Consider the following 12,730-nt stretch of genomic DNA (forward strand, 5'->3'; position numbering starts at 1 on the left):
CACCATAGGAACTAGTCAACAATACTGAAAGCTGTCAAGAAGTCTTAAGAAAATAAATAATGGTGCAAACCCACAACCTACCCACCCCCATCTTCTCCTGATGCAAGCAAGCTAGCCAGCAAATCCTAGGATGTTCCTGTTCTGGAACCCAGCTGGAAGTTAGCTGGATTGAGATCCATAAAGTTAACTTAATCCAAGAGCATCTGAATGTTCCAGCTAACTGTCTGCCACTCAGATGTTGAAAGACTCAGACTACAGTTGGCAACAATATTATTTTGTTTGTTTTTCCACCTGTCATTTAAATACTTAAGGCATTTTCCTGCCTGTGGCTGTTAACGTGCTTTTGGCTCAAGTGGTTTGTAATGTAAATGTAAAAAACCCACCTTGGCTGGGATATTTGCTCACGTTTACTAAATGCTCCTTTTCTAAATGAACAACACGCAAACATTGACATAAATAGCACACACAAGGCTCAAAAGTGATTTAAACCTCACTTAAGAAAATGCTCTTTTATGTAAAGAGAAAAGAAGCTGTAAAGCTATTATAACAACTGTGGCTCACACCTGATACGGAAAAGATAAATGAGCACTATTAAAGCCTTATTAGGCAACTAATTTGTGGAACAACTGGGAACGATTACAATGCAGCGACAAAATTAATGCTTAGTCTTTACAAAATGCTTTTCATCTTCAAAGCACTTCTTCCATACTAATTAATTCACTCCAAGTACCAACGTAGACACACAGAGAGACACCGTTTTAAGTCCAATAGTTTCACTTAGGCTTATCTGGACAATTTTGCTTCGGCTATATTTGGCTTTCAACATTTCTGCTGACACTGATCCTGTTTGGAAAGGAAATGGAGTCTGAATCCTAAACACACTTTCCTGGGCCAAAATTCTATTGAACTCAATAAAGCTGACTTCAAGTACACACACGTAATATTGCCCTTTTGTCCACAAACTACATCCCCAAAGAGCTATTTGTGACATGATCCCATACACTGATCACTCTCAGTGGACTAGGAGGAAGCTTTCTAACCATTGTTGCAAAACAATGCATTTGATAACCAACAGGACTTAGCCAATCCATTTTTTGTTATTCTGGAGTAAAGCTCCATGTGCTTAGGAAGTATCCTGGCAATACTATGAATTACTATTACTTTATTGAATTGTATTCATTGTTTTGCTGGGTAGGTGACAAGTTTATTTATATGCTACTATGTTTGGTATTACAGTGATTGCAATTTTTGTTGTTGTTTGTTAATGCCATTGTGATTCCTGTGAGCTGCTTTGATGATAAAGGCTGTAGACTAACAACATCTGAAGGGCAACACATTGCCTGCCCCTGCTCATTTCAGTACACTTCTGCCTATTGCTCTGTGACCTTAGCTGGAAAACAGCAACAAAACGGAGCATCTGCTAGTTTTATTGGTGACCACATTTATATCCACCATGCATTAGTGAATAGGCCTTTATGGCAGGGGTAGGTGACCCTCTAAATGTTGCTGGATGCTAAGTCCCATCAGTCAAACCAGCACGGCCTCTGGTCAGGGGTGGTGCGAGTTAACAATGCCATAATATTTGGAGGGCTACATGTCCCCCACCCGTGATTTAAAGAGTCAGAAGTTATTCTAGAGGATAGTTTCCTCCATTCATTGGGAAATATGCTACCTCCGCCTTATCAAGGACTTTATTCATAGTTTCCCTTCCCCTCCATTGTTGCCTGGATTCTTAGCTTGCCTAAATGACCATTTGTCACGTCCTGTGTAGATTTAATTTAAAAGAGCTGATAGAGGAAGTACTGTCCCTTCAAGGCAACTATGTAATTACTGGAAAGCACTCTAGAAACCCAGAAATGGTAAATATATTGAAGGTAATTCACAGTGAATAGACTTCAGCAACTACCATCCATTTTATTGCTGCATTTCTAAATTGCTTCATTGCAGTTCCCTTTCAGAGGCTCTATTGAAGCTCACTTGTATTGTTTTAAGAACATGTCTGACGTAATACCAGCTGACAGGGAAAAGTAATTATTTTATATACAGTGTGTGTTACGGTTGTCACAATCTTTATTATGGGAATTGAAAATCTAGAGTAGCAGTGAACTGTTAAGAGGAGGAGGAAGAGCGGCTACTTTTCACTTTACCTGGAGAGTAAATTATATTTATGTCAGCACATATTGCTGCATGTTTAAAATCAACTTTTCTCTAGCTCTGATGAACAGAAAGGCCTAGCTATGTGGAGCACATGCTTAGAATGCAGAAGGTCCCAGGTAGCAAGTGACGTTAGACCCGTGCCTGAGATCCTAATGCCAGTCATGATAGACAAAACTGAGCAAGATGGACAAGTAGTCTGAATTAACAATAGATAGCAGCTTTCTTGGTTCCTAAATTTGTGTTCCTGTAATGACAGGTGAGATATAGAGTGCATGGTGGAAATTTGGTTTTACCAAGAGGGACACATGACTGTGTTGCTTGTCCGCTTTAACCCCATTACAAATGGCTATCAGAAAGTATTAAGCACATATGGTTACAAAGATATGGCCGGTTTTGTGGTGGTGGTGCCATAGGTTGTATCCAACCCTCCTGTTGCAAAAGTGGAACATACATTGGCGCATTCAATGGGACTTCCTCATCCTCTCCTTCTCCACTGTGCTCCCTTCAAAGTCTACTTTGGAGAGTTGGGGGAGCCTCCATAGTATAAAAGGTGGATAACTGATTGCTTTCATAAAGCAATATAACCACACTTTAGTAAGGGAAATATTATTTGTACAAACCATTCTAAAGAGACCACTGCATACCAGCACAGGACATTTTGAGAGGAATGCAATGGATAAACTGCCACCCTGACCCTTTGGGAAGACAGGTGGGATATACATTCATTCATTCATTCATTCATTCATTCAGTAAGTAAGTAAACTATGGAGAAAATTTCTGAGGCAATTTCTCCTACGATTCTTTGGGGTCTTTAAATATCTATAACTTCTACCTATATGCTTCTTGCTAGCTTCTACCTTACCCCCACTCCCCGATGACCTGAACCATGTCTCCCATCATCTCTAAAAGGTGGTTAGTTGTCCCAGTCCCAACCCAGATGCTCTCTAGTCTCCACCTGCTTCCCCCACCAGAACATGCTACACAAGCATGAAAAAGTTTTTTATGATAGACATTATATTACCAGATGTATTTGCTTACAGTTTATAGACAGCACAGGGAAGGTTATAGAGCTTTATGTACCATCATGTTTTTCAATTAAATGTAACGTACAGTGCTCAAAGCCATGAATGGCTGGGCACTCAGCGCACGGCTAGCTATGCATCGAAAGATAACTGCACATTTTGTTAATTGTAAAACGCATCTTCTTGGTAAAAAGTCAGTGGAAATTGCATTACTGCAGAATGGATTTGGTAAGGCAGGAAATTGGTGGATTCTAAATGTTTTGTAACATACTTTTCATCTCCTAGTAATGGAGGTGGGTTTTCACTCAGATTCCATCAATATATGCCTTTCAGCAAGTAAAAACATCAGGTCTGGGCTAGCAGCTGCTACTGTAGACCTAAGGAAATACTGTTGGTGTGAGAGAGGTTTAGAAGTGAGATTCCTACCCTCCAGTAGCAGAGTTAAGTACAATGGTGATTGCTCCAGGCATATTAAAACTTGGTTAGATTTTACATCGGCCATCAGTCACCTTTAAACAAACATTCCCCACACAAAAATACTTGGGCTAGAATAAATCACAGATACTTAAAAGTCACAGGGGGAAAGAAAGTACACTCTCTATGAATTCTATGGTTTTACATACCAGGACATAACAACAACCATCTGTTTTTTAGCTGGTTTTAAAATTAAATATACACAACCTCAGATGAACAACACATGACATATTACACACCATGTCATGATTTATTTAACAGAAATAAAGCCAAAATGGAGAACCCAGATGTGGGAAATCTGCATGAGCATACACACAGGTAGTGCAGAAAGGATGAGTTATCCTTGTCTAGACCGCCATCTTCTAACACAGCTTGCCTTGGGCAGAGAGGGGGGCCTGGCTATGGAGATGAGAGCTGTGTGCAGGCATGCCAGTCTACATGGCGTCCTGTCAGGGTAGGCAGAGTGAAGGAGGAAGGCAGAATTCTGCTTAGCCGCGTTGGGTAGCACAACTGTGAAGTGGCTCCTGCCCTTGATAAAAACACATGATGCATGCTGATTAGCCTCAAAAGGCTGCTCTGAATTTGGAGTGGGAGCGGAGGGTGACAGCCCATGTCAATTGAATCGCTACTACCTAATCCCAAGCAGCTAATGCTCTTCAAGTGGCATGAAATTCAACCAAAGTACTTTTTCCAACAAGTCAAACTAATTGGCTGCCGGCAGAAACTTTTAATTAGCTACAGCTTCAACAAGAAGGTTTAACAAGCAGTATCTGATCTTTCACCCGCTGCAGTCAGCTCTCCACTACAATAGGGAATACATGCTGCCAAGATTCACAAAGTGGACTAATGATTTTCACCGAAAACTAAACATGCTCCCCATCGGTACATTTCTATTAGAAACCTGGCCATTTTGCTTATCAATGCATTGATGCTCCTCACCTCCTGCACAGCACCAGGGCCCATTTCTGGTACATAAAGCAGCCAAGGCTCACTTGAGTTTCCTTTCTTATACAAACCAGACTCCACAGAGTGAAAATGCAAAAAGGCCCACATAGATTTTCATCACTCCTCCTCTACTAATACCAGGTTTATCTGGACTCCTCAGACTTACTTTCCCTTTAACAATTAATCAAAAACCATTCCAATTATACTTAGTTCTTTGACCCTAATCTAACTCTTTATAAAGTACGTCTTTCGCGCATTATGGAAACTGCTTTGTTCTGTTCAATTGTTGTATTAAAAGGGTAAAACCTAAAAACTGAACGTATTTTTAAAAACCAACATGGCTGCTGCTAGCTTCATGGAAGCTATTGCATCAGACCTGTTGTTCCTTTTCCCCAATATCAACTGTGTATGGAGTGGCTTTTTACAGTGCAAGTTGGCACCCAGAGGCACTCTATTATTGTTATGACATTAGCAAAATGCTCTTCCTGCTGTTACAAAGATATACATGCAAGGGAAAGCCTAGCTCAACAGCTTATGAAATCAGTCCCCTGAAAGCCTTGTGCTGCCTAGAGCTTCTCCCTTTTCCATGATGGCAGGCATATCTTAGGTTGCAGTGACGGACAGCAGAGTCAGACCAGAGTTTGGTGATGCAGTTCCACTGAAACTCCACCAGAGTGCGGGAACCCCTCGCCCATTGGCTATGGAGTCAGATAGCACTTTGCGGGGAAGAATAAAAGGAGCAGTTTCTGAGGGAGTTAGGGGACTCGGCTAGACTGGTAAAGAAAAAGTGATTTATATGTGTCAGGGAATCAGGAGCAGGAGCACTGGGGAGAGAGGAATTGGAGAGCGAAGGGGAAGAATCCGAGGGCAGCGTAGGGGAGTATGACAGTGGCCCGAGAGATTCCATGAGCTTCTCCAGCGAATCAGAAGATTCCCAGAAGGGGGCGCCGATGGTCAGGGCAAGGGGGGTCCCAGGGGGGACGCACCAGAAACAAGGAGCCAGAGGGGAACCCCAAAGCAGCAGTGGAGAATCGGGACCAGTTTCCCCACCAGAGCGTAGTGGGGGGGAAGAGTCACATGTGTCAGGGCCAGCGTCTCCTCCAGCGGGGAGAGAGAGTGAGTCAGGGCTGACCACGCCTCCATCGGAGAGTGGGGGAACGGAAGGGAGGTCAGTTGCAGCTAGCCCCCCCCCCCGAAGGGGGAAGCAGTGACAGCAGCAGTGAAACGGTCAGGAGGAAAGCTGCTGGCTGGGCGCGCGCGCCAAGTTCAAATGTGCAGGCGCGCGGAACAGCAGGAGACCCGGATGGGGAACCAGCTCCTAAAGCCCGCCGGAGGGAGGGAGAAGGCTCAGGGGAATCAGCGGGAGAAGAGGCTAGAAAGGGCGGAACCCCGGCGGGCAGGGGGACCCAGAGGAGGAAGGAGCAGCGGAGAAGGTGGAGCAAGGCTAGAATCTTAAATTGGTGTCAAGGGGGAGGAGACTCAGACGGAGCATCAGCGGTCTGACACTTGAGACGTAGAGCTGCGCGCTGCGGCTCTGGAAGTGAAACTGAACTTCAATAAAGACTTTTATACTTAACAACGAAGCAGCGTTGGTCCTTTGTGAGCTGGGACCTAGGGTAGCTCTGACAATATGTCTATGTGTAATATAACATTGTGCTACCAGGTGGCGATGTACAGTCCCATTTTTCTCTACCTGTTTTCCCCGTTTAAATTTACACTTTAAACTGAAAGAATTCTGGGAGCTGCAGAGTTCCCTGAGAAGTGTTTTGGTTGTTCAACTGCTCTTGAAATTGTAGCTCTATGAAGTCAGGGGTCTTTTAACAACTCTCAGCAATTTTAACAAACTACAGCTCCCAGAATTCTTTGGCGGAAGTCCTGACTGGTATCAGAGTGTTTTAAATGTATGGTTTGAGTGTCGCCATAGTTCCACAGTGCACATTGCAGACTGACAGTCCATCCCCTGTTAATCTCTCTTTGTGGTCTAAAGTTGCAAATGCACATTCCCCATGTGCCCACTGTGAGATGGTACAAACCACTGAAAAATCTATTGCATGTACACAGCTACACATCTGGATAACCTACAAGCTCCTAAGGTACCTTCCTTATTTCTGTAGACTAAATGTGGGTTAAAAAAAGAAACTGAATTAAGCACAAAACTCTTTTAAGATAGTTCAGGAGTGTGACATGAGGCACTGGGTAAGATACAAACTAGTGCAAGTGGGTGTCTGCTTGTGCAATGGGGATTCTCCTTCCTCTTCTCCTCTCTCCCTGCCCCCAAATCTGCCGTGGGTGGTTGGAATACACCCATAGCACTTTTTGAGGGCATGTGGAAGGTTCTGGGAGGCAGAGAGAAGAGAAACGGGAATTGTTGCAGGATCAAATTTCCATTGTGCAATCAGGCAGACATAACTGGATGTCGCCCACTGCTATGCTGTTAACATTTTGACACCACTAATGTCTCTGGTGTATGGGTTTTGCAGTGTGTTTCAGAAACACTGAGTGATATTTGTATTAATGCTTACACCCCAGTAACAAGACTACTATCATCTCATCATCAACCCTCTAAGGAAGAGAGAAAAGACCCTTGTTATCTTTTCCCACTCAAACCCCTTTCTGTTGAGTAACACAACTGTACCCTGCTTTTCTGTACACTGCTTAGGAATTCTTTAACCAATTTATACACATATAAAATTCTAAATAAAATACAATATGTAGTTTGTAGAAGGCAGGTACTAAATTCCATTAAACCTTTGTTGGGTCTATAATTGAGAACAAGGCAATAATGGTCTTGTTTAAAATGGTACCACCAAATTGTTAGGTTTCCCAATGATTGTGCAATATTAAATTACTACTGCTCTCCAAGGCTACTTTTAAAAAAATACTTACATTGTCAGATAAAGCAGACTAATGGCTAACTGAACAGCACAAACAGATGCTGCAGGTAACAGGAATAAATAAACCATACAAAATGAATGATGCTTCTCACTGTTACTGACAGGTTTAAAAGGCGAAGTCTGCCACAGTTAGGTGGACCTTGCAAAAATGAGATGCAAGTGTCAGCAATGCTGAAGCAAGATTACAATTTCCATCACCTTTTCAAGCCATGCCAATTTGTATTTTGATGCATACCTCTTACATTTTCTACTTAAGGGATATCCAGCAACCACATGTTAAGATCTTGTATCTTTAATACATTTGCCTCCTGCGTCCAGGCATTATTGAAGGAGAGCCACTTTATCAATAAATGCCAGGGTTTCCATACAAACTCGAAGAATATTTCAACCATTTCACATTTCTGGGTGTTTGCTTTTTCACCTTTGAGTTCAGCTGTGGAGCAATGCTGCCACCTATGGAGGCTGTGAAGAAAAGTCCCACAAATAAAAATGGAGAAAGTTCAAGACAATTGTTCGGACCAGAAACAAATGAGAAGATGGAGTATACCAAAAACAAATCAGAAACTGGGCATTTGGATTTAAAAACAATCAAACAGATGTGTCATCTTTTAGACCTGGGCATAGACTTCTGCTATTCACTGTGGCTACTTTCCCAAATAAACCAAGGAAGGGGAAGGAACATGTCAATGTGAGACTCAAATACCACAGGCATAGCAAAAACATGGAAACCAAGTGCTGTAAATTAATAGCTTGTATATAGTGTGTAGGAAATCATTTTTGCCCGAGGGACAGTTCTCCTCCCCTCCCCCCATCTCATAGGGCCACCCACCTTTCAATCATCTGGGGCAATGGTTGAACTTTTTGCTCAGCAGCTGATGAATGGGCAGTCCGATTCTGCTCTCTGCAGGGGTCTGTTTTGCCAGCAGGATTGAACCCCAGTGACTTCAGCTGACTGACAGGTGGATGTGGCTCGGGGTAAATGCCCTCATGGGGCAAATTAGATCTACTGGTGAGCAAAGACCAGTCTACAAACCAGAAGTTCCTCACTCCTGTTGTATTCATTAGGCAAAACACTCCCACACAGCCCCAAAACGAATAAAATACCGACAAAAAAAACCAAACAACACCCCTCATGCAAACAAAGAAGAAGCAATTTCAATGTAAATTGTAGCATTGGGAGGGGCAAGCAGCTCTGGCTGGCTCCAAGGGAGATGTCTGAGGATGCAATGGTGACCCACTGGGGCCCTGGTTTAGATATATGTAAATACAGAACTAGGTAGATGTCACATTGTATTAAATTAAATGGCATACAAGGATCTGACTGCATATGTGTGTCATTAGATTCAGTGCAGAGACAAGTCTTTGGACTGCTCCCCCCCCCCCGAGACTTCTGTTTTCAAAGACGTGCCCTATGCAACAACACACATACACAGAAAAGGAAAACACAGACTCACCATTTTTCATCGGAAACATTTTATGTACAAATCTACACAAGTGTGGTGACTCCCCACCCTTCCCCATTAACTAGTCAGTGTATCTGTTGTGTATACTCCACGTATACACCTCATAAATCAAATTAGATTATGAAAATTCATTTACATATATAAAAGAGCTGTTCAAATAGTAATAAAAATGGCACTAACCCTGCAACAAAAGTTATTTTTTAAAAAATCAAATCTACAGGCCATTTGTAGTTTAATGACCGCTACAGATGTTCCCGGCAGCAGTAATTGTTTCTGATTCAAATACCTAAAATTTCCCTTGCAATTGAGTCTGATTTGCAGCAACTACATACTGTAAAGTATTACAAAGGTTGCATAATGCATCTCGTATTACCTGTTAAACTAGGTTCCAGATTCATAAACTATTCTGCCTTTAAAATTTCCTCTTTACCAGAGATGGCTAGTGGGAATCCCCAGTTATGGCTGCATGCCAATCAAGGAGAGAAGGGAAAGCCATCCTGGTAGCCATGTGGACTGTGGCAGGAGAGATAAGAGTTCCAGGAGTTTACACCTTAAGGATGCAGGATTCACAGCCCTCCCGATGCTGTCAAACTACAACTCCCATCAGCCCCTGCCAGCATGACAAATGGCCAGGGATGATGGGAGTCCAAAAACACCAGGAGGTCCAGAGATTCCCTGTGCTAGCTAGTTCCTGCTTGGACAAGCTTTCTTCTCCTTACTTTATTGACCTGAAACAGTCAAATCCCACCAAAGTACCAGATCATGAAGGGTGAAGCTTCGAAAACCAATACAGTCAATTAATGGCAGGAGATTAGGTCGCAATTCCCTGGGAATGTTGCAAGTGCAGATACCACTGAGGTTTGTGCCTCTGAACATCTGACTCTTCTGATAGCCTATTAATTGTGCAGCAAGAGAAGCTAGAATAATTTCAGTGACACAGGAGCACATGGTTTGTCAGTGGTGCAAGAGCTCATAGCTACCGCCAAAAATGACTGTCAGTAATACTCCCTTATTGAAAATAGGAAGGCATCTTAAGACTTGCATCCTAGCAGTAATACATTTCATCCTCTTTTTGTCATTATTTATACAAGCTTAATTTCTGTTGATTTTGTTTCTGAAGAACAAAATGCAAAGGTCAACATGTCCTTGCAGACATCTGCTGTGAGCCCCACCTACGTAAGGTAAATGCTCATCTGCATACAATTAGCCTCACCTCTTCCACTGTGGGGAGAAAAACACATCTTTATGTTCAACCACAAGTGAATCACTTTTGATGACAACTTTGTTGTTAAGAGAATGCTTAAGCAAAGCCCAGGGCCATACCTTTCATTGTGAGACTTTCAGCCATGTTAATCTGCACAGAATGCACAACAGTGTGCTCAACGACTACACTGTAAGCTTCAACGTGAGTATGCTGAAATTAAAAGGTCATGAATATTATCTTTGGACTTCACTGACTTTAGACAATACTGAATTGAAAACATTATCTGTGCATATGTCTAAGACATTGGGGGGATATTGGACCCTTGAATGATCATTGATATGACTAGTCACATTAATACCATACAGGGAGACACTATACATATTATTCTTTTCCCAACCTGCGTAGATTGCCCAGTGTGAGTATTGCACTCATCACACAGAAGCATCTATATTCAAATTTTCACACTATTGTCAACATGGAATTATGAAGGAAATGCCTAATATGTTATGGAACTTAAGTTCCATATATATTTCCTTTCCCTAGAATGCTTATATTTGTAGCAGCTCATTAAGAATTGAGAAGACTGTGGAATCTAGGGTGGTAATACAGAGATTTTCTTTGGTTTACTGGCTTCATAGCAATACATTTTTCATCACAACGATCACAGGAATTGTTTCCGGGTAAAGATAGTTTTGTCAGTATTATGTCACATTAGCTTTCCCCTATGAATGTGTTTCTGGGGACAGAAAGAGTAGGTACATCGTTTTGTGTGACTTAAACAAATGCATGTAGTAAGTTTGTGTGGCACTCTTTGTGCCACTATTGTCCTGATTACATAGGGAATACAAGCACCATTTATAATTTGGACGGCCCAATGAAGGAACATCTAATTTTTACAGATGTCTGCATTATAAAAAATTGACCCTTAATTGGAGAAATGAAGCCATAACAAGCAATCTGAAAGTAATGGGAATTAGATGGGACCATACCAAAGGCACAATGATTCCCATAAGAAAAAAGTTCTGTACATACTGTTCCTGTGCAACAAAATCAGTTAAGATCACACAGCTACCTGCCCTACCAGTTTTGCTACAGTAGTTTGCACTGACTTGGGAGAAAGGGAGAAGGCTTCCTGTAAGCCAACTGCAGCACTGACAATGCCCCTTAACAGTGCAATATTTGTGACGTATCCAATGAATACATCACGCTTTTATTTTGGTGCACGTGAACATTCGTTTTACAAAAATCAGTCACAGTTATCTCTTTGTAAATTAAAAAAAAGTCAGCAGTTTTTAGATTTTATAACCCACTCAGCATTTGGGTTTAGCTGATGCAAATCCTTCATGTAGGTATCATCATCCAGGCAGCGTTCACCTGTTAGGAAAACACATATATTATGTAAAACTACAGATTATTTTGAAAATGATTAAGACTGTATGCAAATAGGAATAAGTCCTATTGAGCTTAGTGGAAGTTGTTTCTGTGTCAACATGCATCGGATTATGGAAACAGAGGAAATGAGGACCAACCAAGGGATAAAACAAAACCACAACTTTATTAACTCTGATTGAGTTAATAACTGAAGCAAACCATAACACCTAATCACAGAGTGATCTCAGCAGATCAGATGCTGAATTCTAAGTGAGTTCCACACTGGTTCAGAGACAGAAGAAGTAAAAACCACTGAGCGGTCAACTGCCACGCTTCGTGGTACACTGAGGGAATCCATGCTAAATTCACCCTCCAAGCCAGTTACTTTTAGAAGTCCAGCATGCCCCCAGCTTCCTCACCCCAATTGTCTTGAAAGGATGGTCACTTTATGTTTCACCTTAAGGAGCACACCAATCTTTACTGCTCGCTCTTTTACTTGTATTATTCCAGCAGTTGTGAACGTATAATGATAATCTAATTAATTAGGCCCTGTGCAATACATCTCCCCTGCTGAGAATCCTACTCAGATCTGAAGCTGGCCAGTTAATACCATACCATGGCTAAAGGGAGAGTGGGTGGGTGCTGAGCTCCCTACAAACCTATTGCCTGTTTTTTGAGGCAGTGCTGATTAATACAGCCCTCAATCCTCATTGGCTGCCACTGCAGGAGGACACACATTGCCAATAAATCCTCATCTCGCTCTTTCTACTCCTGTACATTCAAACCTGCACATCAGGGGAAAGCTTCTAGCCTAATTATTGACATACGTGACTTCCAAAACAATAGGTATTGGGGGCACTTCCATGCAAGAAATTACTCATACACCTGTATGAGGTCATTCCAGCTGCGACATGTGCTTTAAGCAAAGTTTGAAACCAGCACCAAGTCTACAGTGTAAAGAGCCTTACCAATGTTCCCTCCAACTTCATATAAAAACACTTCTTCTTTCTTCAGAGACTGGACGGTCCCACTACAAAGGAATGCAACAAAATTATTCAGCAGAGTACCAAATAACATGCAACCAAAAGCTACTAGATGGGCTTAGGAAAATGCTCTACAGCTCAGGAGATTTGCCAGTGCGCTAAAATTATCTTGCTATCTTTCTCCATCTGTTAACTTACTGAATAAACATCTCATATT

The 12,730-nt window shown here is 42.0% G+C and overlaps 1 protein-coding gene across 5 annotated transcripts in view; it reads right to left on the reverse strand.

Moving 5' to 3' along the window:
• Positions 1–8,948: 8,948 nt before the first annotated feature.
• Positions 8,949–12,730, reverse strand: part of ARHGAP18 (Rho GTPase activating protein 18) — a 62,211-nt gene continuing 58,429 nt past the window's right edge. For all 5 annotated transcript variants that reach the window (XM_083607771.1, XM_083607770.1, XM_083607768.1 and 2 more), the window contains exons 14-15: positions 12,499–12,560; positions 8,949–11,533 (exon numbers count right to left, since the gene is read on the reverse strand). In XM_083607771.1, the coding sequence (XP_083463897.1) occupies positions 11,442–11,533; positions 12,499–12,560 (154 nt within the window). In that variant the 3' untranslated portion in view covers positions 8,949–11,441. The remainder of the gene's footprint in view (positions 11,534–12,498; positions 12,561–12,730) is intronic.

Source organism: Podarcis filfolensis, assembly GCF_964270895.1.
Source record: "Podarcis filfolensis genome assembly, chromosome: 3".
Classification (NCBI taxonomy): Eukaryota; Metazoa; Chordata; class Lepidosauria; order Squamata; family Lacertidae; genus Podarcis; species Podarcis filfolensis.